Source organism: Pteropus alecto, unplaced genomic scaffold, assembly GCF_000325575.1.
Source record: "Pteropus alecto unplaced genomic scaffold, ASM32557v1 scaffold121, whole genome shotgun sequence".
Classification (NCBI taxonomy): Eukaryota; Metazoa; Chordata; class Mammalia; order Chiroptera; family Pteropodidae; genus Pteropus; species Pteropus alecto.
Window position 1 is genome coordinate 5973070 of NW_006434369.1, and position 11735 is coordinate 5984804.

Here is an 11735-nt window from a genome sequence, read left to right on the forward strand (position 1 = left end):
CTTTCCAAGGCATACTCCCTTTTCGATCTTAAAATATTCCACCAGCTCAAGAGGCCCAAGGAGTGCTGACTATTCCACAGAAATCTTTTAACCAAATTGGTAGCACTTTATAATTGAAAGGCCTGGGGGTAAGGAGATGGGGAGGGAACAGGAAGCCACCCACGTTGAGTTATCTGTTTTCTACTAGCCAGACTGGTTTAAATCTGACCACTTTGCTGTCAACTTTTTTTTAAAAGCCACAGAATTAATTTTTAAATGTTTGCTTCCCAATAATTCTTAAACGAGTTATAAAAACAGAAGTGACATTAAAACGACAACTATTTCTTTAAGAAAAATCTTCCTGTTAAAAATGTTCAGAGCTCTGTGACCATACAAAGTAACAACAAAACAAAAACAAAACAAAAAATCCAACCAAACAAAAAACAAACAAACAAAAAAAACCAACCAAGTAAATTCTTCAAACCAATTCCTACAAACTGGCTGTTAAGTAGAAAACTTACCTTGGGATACATTAAGGAGACTTACAACATCACTTCCTAAAAGGTACCGGTACCCACTTTTTGGCTATGTCACCACTTAACTGACATCAGAGATTTTACTATTCCTTTACTTGATCATAAAAAGAATGAAAATCTGAGGAATGTGTCTGTGTCCCGAGGTCTTCCTGGTCCCCACCACTGGAGCTGCTCATGTGTTTTGGTGGTGAGGAGTATCGTATTCTTTTTATTCTTCCTTTTCTTTCTTAAACGTTGCATGGCAGATGGGTGTCGGAGTATTTATTTTACTCCACGATCTATCATTTTATAGTTAATAATAGGGCAGTTCACAGAAACATGGCCTGTCCAGTAAGTGCACAACAGATCAGATGACAGTTAGGTTGAGAAGACTGGTGTGGGTTGGAAGGTAGACGTGCTGCACATGCTCTACCCGCGACCGGCAGACCGGACATGACTGGAAAAGAGAAGCCAACAACACCTGTCAGGACACCTTCGAGATGTGTCTTCAGTGTTCACCCGCGGTACCCATTACGTTCTGTTTTCTAAATAAGTTGCGGTCATAATTATTTTTAGTTTTTAATTGGTAGAGATCTTTGATTTCTCACTGGTTTGAAAGTTCATACTTTATAAGGAATTAAAAACGAATATTCTGAAAAAGCATAAACTGAAGGCGATTAATCAGGTTTTCCATCAAACTCTCAATGAGGCACGAGTAAAGTGATTCCCAAACACATCTTACTGTGCAATGAGGCTGTGGTCCCTACATGGGCAAATTACAACCCCTCAGGCAGTGATGCAGGACTGGGTTGATGCCACACGGCCAGAGTATGGCTCTGCTCCTACAGTCAAAGGCACAGGTCCACACCCCTGTTGGCTTCCCAGCAAGCACACCCGTTCCCCAGCCATAAAGGGAACCTTGGGCATGAGGGTCAGACTATGTGGGCAGAAAAGGACAAACCCATGATGGTTCCTGGGGAGATAACGTGTCATAGTAGCATGAGCTACGCTTAAGAAGGACATAGGCATCCTGTTGGCTCATTATATAGCCCTAAAAATAGCTCTGTAATTAGCACTTTCTGAAGGACTAGATGTTATTTAGGGCCAATTTTACATAAAACCAAAGTAAAATTTAGCAAACAATTCTGGGAATGAAAACGAATTGAAAAAATTATTTTAAGAGGAAATGTACAGTGCAAGGAAGGAAAAAATACTACATATGGGTTGCTTTTATTTTTGTGTTAACATTAAACTTTGACTTGCTAAGTTAGAGCCAATCCAAGGGGCCCCTAGAGTAATAAAAGGAAATTCATCACAAATAATCACAGAGTAAATGACCTACTCGTGGATAATTGAGAGTTAACTATAACCGACTCTTTTAAGTAAATAATAAAGACCATCCTCCTAAGTGTCAGCAAATGTTAGGCAACATGAAATGGAAGAAGAAATGCTGGACCAGCCCTCAGGAGGCCTGGATTCAAGTCCCCGGGCTCAGCCACTAACTGTGTGTGTCCATTACCTTGTGAATCTGAGCCTTGCTTCCAGCACTTGAAAAATGTCTGTAGTTTAGAGTAATTACATTGTCGCAAACAGTAATGCTTAATCCAAAATGTTTCCAAGGGCAACCAAACATAAAAGACCCTTTAAAGTCACCAAATGTAAGGACCCTTTCCAAGTAGAAGTGGACTTTCTCGGTTCATGCATTAGTGAGCCAACACCTGGCACGTAGCAGGTACTCACTGGCTATGAACTGGAGGGATAAGTGAGGCTGCCATGGAAAAGCAGGCCAGCTGACACCTCCTCACCTGGAGCTGAGCGGCACAGCCCTCACAGCACACGGTGTGGCCGCAAGGACAGAAGGCCGAGTTGATCTCCTCCTCACAGCACACCATGCATAGCATGGCTTCCTTCAGCTTACGCAGCTTCTCCTGGAGCACTCTGGTCTGCTGGCAGCTGAGGCCCTCGCAGCTATTGCAGTTTATGCCGCTCTCCGAAGACTTCAGAGGAGAGTTTGGAGGACTGTGGTCACTTCTCGAGACAAGGTCCACAACGCCGGCATTGTACAGAGCCCTCCTGGCATGGTCATACACCTCCTTCGATGTTCTTTTAATGTCGAAGACATACTTCTTGCCGAGGTTAATGTTTTCATTCAGAAAGAGAGATGCCAAGTGGCCCTTCAAGTCTCGGCTATACTGCATCATGACAGCACTGGTCACTGTATCACACCTACAGGGAGAGATTGAACAGCCACCTCAATACTCACAAGCCCAGTATTCCCGTGATTCAGACTATAAAATGCTGCGATGAATAAGAATATTTGTGTCGGTAGACATTTGATATTCTTGTTTTTATTCTTGAAAGTAAATTCTTCCAGTGTTATATGTGTTAAAGATCTCAATGATTCTAGCAGCCATAAATGTCGGGGACAGTGAATGTTCTCCATCTGCACAGGCATGAGCTAGTCCTAACCAACTAGTGACAAGACAAAGGACATTGTTCTTTGAAGTCTTGGCTTCATTTAAAAAAATTGCTACAAATTTTCCATTCTGCTCCACAATTTGTGTGACTATTTTACCGCAAAAAAGGTTCAGGTTGCCTGCCAATTAAATTTCTTAGCTTTAATTTTCCAAATATTCAAGTGAAATCACAACTCGATTTTAAAGCACCCTCTAAAATGAGAGTATCAAAATGATTTAAAAAGCTCTACGATGAAGTGAGGATTCAGGATAGCAGCTCCCCCTGAAAGGAAAGATGGCTTAGGTCACCCTGTTAGGAAAGGGCAGAGGTGAAACCACCTGAGTCATCTCGAGGAGAGGAGGTGCTGTGAGGAAGGAGCTGGGGGAGATAAGCAGGGGAAGGTGTCTGCGCAGCTCATACGTACGCACTTTCTGTGGGAAAAGCAAGATGACGTTGATAAGGACTCCACTGCCACAGTAGAAACGAAACGTTCGAAAGCAGCTAATTTCTTAAATTCTGTACAGGATTCACTGAAACAATGACACCAGAGACTACAGGAGCCTCATTGTCACCCGAAAACCTTAGAGCTGTGGACGGATGCTATGGCGACAGGATAAATAGCAGTACATGCCTGTAGAAAGCATGTGTCTCCGTGATTGCTCGGTAGAGCCCGCTGGCTGCCCTGGTGCTGATCATCTTAAACAAGAGCACGATGCTGTTCCCAGACTCCTTGGTGACGGTCAGGTACACATTCTTTCCTGACTGGGTGGCCATCTGCACTACAGGGTAAGCTATCCTGAAGACGGAAAGAGAAAAGTAAGCAAGGAGGAGAGATTTGTCACCATGTGTGCACCTTAGTAGGACTCCCATATGTTCATGACCCAGCAATAAAATCAGACATTCAGTCTGGGGCTATCATTTAAGTAAGCATTTTGCTCTCCAGTTACAAAGGCACACTGCAAGGCAATTGTGGATCAGTGGAGAGAAGCGCTGAAGTGAGTTATCGGGGGGTGTATGTGTGTGTATAGGTGAAAATGAGATTTGTTTTAGCAGTGAACAACTTATTTGAAAAATATTAAGACTGCCACATCAATACATTTGAGTTACTATTTAAAAAACAATTAAATGCTTATCAAAGCCTGCGTAAAATGAATGTTATGTATCAAAATGAAACACTGTATTCTTAAAAGGTAACTATTTGGTAAATCCCACTCTATTTTCATGATCAGAGCTACAAAGGTATACATATACTTAGGTCTAAAAGTATTTAAGACGTGGGTTACCTATTAATTGGGCTAAAGTCATCTTTACAAATTGAGATTCCTTCAGGTCCAACCCCAATGAGTAGTTTCTGCCCTTCGCTGTCCCTCACAGAATGCCATTCTATGCCATAGTTTTCCATTGCGGACACAATCTGCAAAACTTGGTATTCAGCTGAAGCCTGGCTGGTCCCCTCCAACTCCTTATGCTTTGCAACAATGCTGTAGGACACCAAAAAGGCACAGAGATATACAGAATAATTAAATTATACAGTCTTTAGAGATAAATCTCTATCATATTCACTAGTGAATCATACTGACACTATCATTTATGAATCACAAGAACGTAAAGCTACATATTAACATGTTTCGCTTAGTTAGCAAACTTACTATAAAATATGTCTAAGACACTAAGATATTGACTATTAAATATTCAGTAGAAAAAACTACTGGGGATGCTTCATGAGGGTGATTTAGAAGAATTATAGAAAATCTTTAATTTTTATGTAGGAACCTCTCATATATTTGCTTACTTTTGCTTTTATGTTTCATTATACCAGCATTATAAGGTATTGATTGGATTTTTTATGACTGAAAAATGCAGCATTTATTTTATCTGTTGTGGCATATAGCCTCTAACATAGTCCTTAAAGATCTCCACCTCCTGGTGCTCTCGCTCTTGGTGATGTCCTTCACCTGAGCATGGGCTGGATTAATCACTTGCTTCTAATGAACAGAATATGGCAGAAATGATGGGACGTCACTCACTTCTGAAATTAAGTCCTAAAATGACTTTTAACTTCCATCTTGGTTTTCTCTCTTGCTCTGACTTGGATTGCTTGTCCTGGGTGAAGCCAGGTACCAGGTAATGAAACAGTTCCATTGAGAGGCTCATGAAGTGAGGGAACAAGGCCTGCCAATAAGCCACATGAGTCAGCCTGGAAGCAGATCCTTCCCACAGTTGAGCCTTCAGTTGAGACTGAACTCTACCAATAGCTTGACAGCAGCCTCATGAGAGATCTTGAGCCTGACAACCCAGCAAGCCAGGATCAGATTCCTGACCCACAGAACTGTGAGCTAATGTTTATGGTTTTAAGCCAGTAATTCAGGGTAACTTGTTACCGAGGAATAGATAACTAAGACACCTGTTAGGTCTCTTGGTTTAATCCTTGCTGGGATGGAGAAAATTCCAATATACATGATAGACTTTTTATTTTAGGAGACTTGCATTCTTAAAAGGTCAGATATTTAAAAACTTCCTGTTATATAGCATTTCATATAAGGACATTTATTTGTGTGGATTATGTGTTACGTTTATAAGTTTCTCAAAGAAAAGGTTAGGAATCTTTTGAAAATAACCGGTTAAATTGGGCAATGGCTTAGACTTAACCTCGCAAATTATCTGTCTACACTACAGATCAATTTTCTTCTGAAAATTCTTATAAATTTGCTAGATCTTCAGGTATAAACACTAACCTTAACCGCAGCCTTACCTGTTCAAGGTGGCACTGGAGAGTTCCTTTGCACACAGCTCCTCGTAGCTGTACTTGGCAGTGTTCTGATTGTAGTCTCCAAACTTGGTCTGGGCCAGAAGGGCACTGAGTTCCACTGCCTGCTCTGGGGAACACTGGAGATGGCCAGCCTGGAGGGCCTCCTTGATATGCAAGAAAAAGATATGCCTGCAAAGCAATACAAGAATGAGGTTATGCTGGCAACTAACTTGATACCAAACTCGATCTGCTTACTTAGCATTTTCATAATCCCTTTTAAGTAAGGAAAACATAGCAATTTAAAAAGCCACCCTGAAAAGGCTTACATTAAAGAATCTTTTTTATCATGAGTATCCAGGCAAAATAAGTCTAAGGACTAAGTTTCTCTGGAATGAAAAGTATAACCCAAACATAACAAATCTAAGACAAATTCAGTAGTGTTCAAGTTACAAAATGTGAAATAATTATACACAAGTTTCTGTATTAAAATTTTTTAAAAGAAATAATCTTAATCAGAAAAACTTTATCTTGACCTGTAATTGATACCTTAAGATCCTCATCTTTACTCAAATGACCCCCAAATCTCTAGTCTTAGCCCCAACTTCTCTCCTAGGAATCAGATCCAAATGTCCAACTGCCCGCAGACTTCTGCACTTGGATGTTTTTAGTATCTCAATTTTAGCTCTAATTCAAAACTGAACTCAGTGTCTTTCTTCCCAAACCTACTTTTTCTCCCAATGAAAAGCATAGTCTTGTTATTTCTCTCAGACTTACTTTTGACTCTCAATCTTCTTTCCACCTACGTTCTATCTCTGAAAACACTTTAAATCCAGTTCCACTCTTCCTACTTCTACCTCCTCTGCCCTACTTGCATTTCTAAACTGTCAGAGAATTTACAATATCCTCTAAGCTTATCTCTCTTCCAGCGTCTGTGCTGATCTACTTTCCAAGCTGCTTCCTTCTGGTATGCACTTGCCACTTCTCTGCTCAAAATCCTTCAAGGGATCCCATTGTTCCCGAGGAAGCACAATGTCAGCCTGAACCCAGGCTTCTCCACCCTCTGGCCCCAACTTTCTAGCCACATTTCCTGTCATTCCCTCCAGCCACTATGCCCTGGGGAGAAGGAACAATTCCTCTTCCAGGAAAAACCAAGCACATTCATGCCTCCTGGCTGGTCTCATTGTTCCTTCTGTCTTGAAGGGCCATTCTTTCTGTCCCCTCATTTAGCTACATTTTCGTCTATATCACATGCAAACTATTTATTCCTATATCATGGTATTTGACATATTCTAACTTCTTAAGTGCCTCTACTATCAGAGAGCTCCATAAATGTTAAGTGGAACTGCATATTGTCTGCAATTAGTTTATATTCATTCCCGCTATAGTTTCATTCCATTTGACCTGTCTTAATCATGTACAATATTATATTCTACATTTACTAAAAGGTATGCTGTACTCAGAAACTCCTGGGAAACTTCAAATATTGTTGCCTGCCAATCCACACTGCCTAAGATTCTCAAGAGAGCATCTAAACCATAGACAGATCGGCCTAAGTTATAAAATTTGTCTCTGGCAAATGTATAGGTATAATCTTCCTTCGATGACTTGTTATAGCCTCTCAAACATGCTTAAAATGCCATAATATTCCTTAACAAATGAGTTAGGACCATTGGTAAAGCTGAGTGTTGCTCTGAACAGCACTCCTAATTTCAGCTCCCCACTGCAGATGGATACCCTCATTCCAGTCCTCAACACTGCTTTTATTTATGGACTAGTCTGTATTTGATGTTCCAGGTAGATGGGACAACATGAGCAAAGTAAGAAAGGGTAGAAACAAGGCTAGAACTATAAGGAGGGACTCTATGGAGAGTCTCAAAACATCAGGCTGACAAAAGCCATTAATATCCCTTTAAGAGCTATTTAAATGTTTCGTGCCTTCTATAATGATAAAGCAATGTTTAAAATGATCAGACTCTGCCAAATACTGCAGTTTTTTTCCTTTATTCAAAGCCCCTACGAAGAAATCACAGTAAGAATGCACAATAGAAATGAAAGAAGATAAGCATGGTTTTTATTAACCCAAACATCTGCTAGTCTTTAAAGTATTTCTGACATACTGCTAAACTGAGAAGGGGGTCCCTACTGGGGCAAAGCAATAACCACAAAAATAACTTGTTTTAAAATAGCTATCTGAGGACTGAGGCCTAGCACTGTCATAAAATCTTGCTGTTACAGCATTGCTTCAGCCCTCAAAATGCTTTTTTGATGACCATTCAGTAAACTTCACCTTGGTTAATATACCTCTGTCTCTGTATTCATGGGGGGTTAGTAGGAAATGAAAATCTGGATATATGTTTACATTAAAGAAGAAATTATGTGCTCAAAGACTGTTAAAGAGTATCACCGCAAACTGTTTTCTCAATTTAATTACTGCTTATGTGAAAGTTATCTTTTAAGGTATTTCCCACCTATCAAATTAGAGACTCGTTTCTGCTTTATTAAAGAGTAAGTATAACTTGCGAAAGAGTTTCAAAATTGATCCAATTTCTTTTTCCAAACTATCCACGCCTACTTCTGGAGAGACGGCTGCCAAAATCAGAGGCAAAGCCGCAGTAACAAAATATTAACAGGTGGTCAGTAACTCAGGAGTAATGCTGATCCTTTCCCTGCATGTAAGTCAGAAATAAAAAAGGGGACAGGGGACAATTGGCCTTTTCTACATACTTCACATTCTAGGCTGGACTGCAATCAATATCCTATGAGCAGGAGAATCCTCCTCCTTTCTGTTGACATAAGCTTTCTGACAGAGCCCTTCCTGCATTTTTCAGTTTTATGGCTATAAAGCAACCTTCTCATTTCAAGTCAAATATTTGTTGTGCTTTGCCTCTGTGCCAAATCCTATGCTGGTGTTACAGGGTGAACATGGCTGACTGTTCCTTTTCAGATGAAACTTTTAGTGTGAAGGAACATATCCTATCAAAATAACTACAGCCACAAATTGGCTTTTGGGGAACCAGTTTATGCTCTCTAGGAGAACAACACAATGAAATGGTGACAGCAAAGGAGCCACTGGCAGACTCTAGTTAATGTGCTCTTTCCAAGAGGGAGGATGGCAGAGCACAGAGACACATTTCCAACAAGGAATCCAGTGCTGGTTCAAGAGTTAGGAATGGTTTCAAATCCAATATTTTCTCCTATTGTTTTCTCTCGAACCATCTGGCCTGTAACTGTCTGGCTCATGGATTTTCACCCCCCACACCCTGTCCTTATTTTGTAAAGTGGGTGAAATGTTACCAATATTATCAAAAACAAGCAGATGTGGTCAAAGAAGTCATGCATGCAGTGAATTGTTTTTGTTTTTTTACTAAAGATCAAAAGTGGTTAACATAACTAATTCAATTTAGGCTACATGCTAGAATCACAAACAGAATGAAAGTCTTTGGGGAAAAAAAAAACTATTTTGTTTGTCTTAAGCAAATGTCTGTAGCTATGTCCTACAGACATAAGCTCAAAGTACATTCTCTAAACATTCTTCTGGTCATACCTTGAAATTCATGATTATTCAAGTTTTACCTAGTTAGTAAGAAAATGAATATTTTCAATAGATGAATCACATTTTAGCGCCCAAAGTGAAACATTCTGGTTAACTCATATCTTTGCTTCATGGATACAAATGATTTCATACTTACTGTAGCATTATGAACATTATGGAAGACTGAAAAAAATGGAGTGAAAAAGGATATGCTAAATTTTAATTTAAAAAAGTCACATATTCTTAATATAGTTTGGTTTCAAAGTACTTCGAATTTCCTCAAATCTAAAAATTCCTTCCCATTATTATAAGGAATTATGTCATTTATCTTTTAAGAATTGTAATTTTGAGAACTCTCCTCTACACACTGGCTTGTCTCATAAAGAAATCTTCTAATAATCAAAGCAGAACTTTCTGCAAACCTATCTGGAGTTGTCTATCTACTCATCACAGATGGTTACTCCCAATTACTGCCCTCTGGGTATCTTCCCAGTTACATTGCTTTAAAGAGCTTTTTGTGACACAAATGTAAAACAACTATATCCACATGCACTATTAAACTCAAAATTTAAGTAACTAACCTAAAACATCTTTAAAATGGCTAAGGAGCTATTTTTAAAAACATCCCAGTCCCCAAAATTGAACTGTATTTCTCCCTTAAAAGACCTGTGTGAACCTGGCCACCCGTTAGTAGTTAGTAATGGCTAGTTTGTCCTTCACCTGGTTAGACCCACTGAGATCATGTGTATGCCTGCCTCAGTCCAATGAGTCGCTTAACTAACCACAAAAGTTTACTTTAAACAAAACTCTGACTGCCAAGTTATATATAAAAACTACCAAATCAAAACAGAATTGCTGTAAGAGTTTATTGTTTTGCATCTTAAGTTCCAGGGAAACAAAAATCAGTCCAAGATGGATCATAGGCCTAAATGTAAAAGCTATAAACATAATGCTTTTAAAATGAAACATAAGAGAGTATTTTCATGACATAGGGGTAAGAAAAGGTGTCTCAGGATGCAGTCAGCAAAAATTATAAAAGAAACAAACAGATAAATTAAACTTTACCCAAATTAAAAACTTCTCCAAAAGGCATCAAGGAAGCAGGTAAGCCACAGGAGAAAATACAGTATTTACACAACATCTGACAAAGAACTAGTATACGTAGAGAATTTGTACAGCTCAAAGATAAAGACAACTCAATAAAAACGGGTGAATGACTTGAACAGACACTTCACAAAAGATGTACAGACGGCCAATAAGCACATGAAAGAGTACTTAGCTTTATTAATCAATAGCAACATACAAATTGAAACCACAGGATGCTACCACCACATACCCACCAGAAAGCTGGCAGGGATGTCGAAGAATTGGACTCTCATACATTCTTGGTGGGAGTACAGAATGGTACAAGTGCTTTGAGAAAAGGTCTGGCAGTTGCTTGCAAAACTACATGATTACCTACCTCTTCTATGACCCAGCTATTCCAGTCTTAGGTATTTATTTACTCAAGAGAAATGAAAACACATGTCTACCAAAAAAAAAACTTGTACTTGAATGTTCACAGCAGCTTTATTCATAATAGTTGGAAAACAGGAGTGTGGATAAACAAACAGGAACAAGACACTCATGTATACAATAAGACAGATCTCAAAAAATATATGATGAACAAAATAAGACAGACACAAAAGTGTATACACATCATGAATTCATCTACATGAAGTGGAACAGACATAATTAATCTATACTGGAAAAAATACAACCCTGGTCATGCAATGGGTGAGTGGGGATGGGGAAGGAGGTGGGTTTGGCTGCAGAAGGGCAGGAGCAAACTTTCTGGAGTGATGGTAACATTCTAAATCTTGATAAGGGTCTTGTTTGAACAGACACATCCAGCTGTCAAAATCCATTAAATGATATGATTAGCGTTTATGCATTTTATCATATATAGATTTTATATTTAAAAACTGTAGATAAATATTGAGTTCTAGTTAATGATATACATACTGAAGTATTTAGGGGAAGTATACTTATGTACAACTAATTTTGAAAAGCACCAAAAAGACAGAGTAATAGATGTGTAGAGAGATCAATAAAAGGATAAAAATGTGATAAAGCAAGTATAGTAAATTGTTAACAGCAGAATCTAGGTGGGGTTATTGGGTGGTCACTGTAAAAATTTTCAACTTACCAATATGTTTGAAAATTTTCATAGTAAGAAGTTGAGAAAATAATACTAGTGAAAATCCCTTAGGGTCTAGGTTCAGAATTCAAATGAATAGCTATACCTAAAATGAACCATTAAATCTACACTTCATGGAAGGCTTGCAATTGAGAAAACCTGTCACAGCCAAATAATTACCAAGTCAGGTTTCCTTACAGGCTTAAGGAAATCCTTCTCAAAGCCCAAAATGCAAAATGGGAATCACTGATAAATTTGCTCATCTTCAGGCTCCAAAGCAGTTAAAAGATATGGAGATAGCAGTGTTTTGGGGACGGGGACGGG

General features: G+C 39.0%; 1 protein-coding gene across 2 annotated transcripts in view; it reads right to left on the bottom strand.

Annotated features, from left to right (window-relative positions):
* Window positions 1–6: 6 nt before the first annotated feature.
* MYLIP (myosin regulatory light chain interacting protein) overlaps window positions 7–11735 on the bottom strand; it is a 17849-nt gene continuing 6120 nt past the window's right edge. The window contains exons 2-6 of one of the 2 annotated variants that reach the window (XM_006909250.3): window positions 5704–5889; window positions 4235–4432; window positions 3583–3747; window positions 2300–2720; window positions 7–951 (exon numbers count right to left, since the gene is read on the bottom strand). In XM_006909250.3, coding sequence (XP_006909312.1) covers window positions 862–951; window positions 2300–2720; window positions 3583–3747; window positions 4235–4432; window positions 5704–5889 — 1060 coding nt within the window. In that variant the 3' untranslated portion in view covers window positions 7–861. The remainder of the gene's footprint in view (window positions 952–2299; window positions 2721–3582; window positions 3748–4234; window positions 4433–5703; window positions 5890–11735) is intronic. The other variant, XM_006909249.1, reaches the window with a different exon arrangement.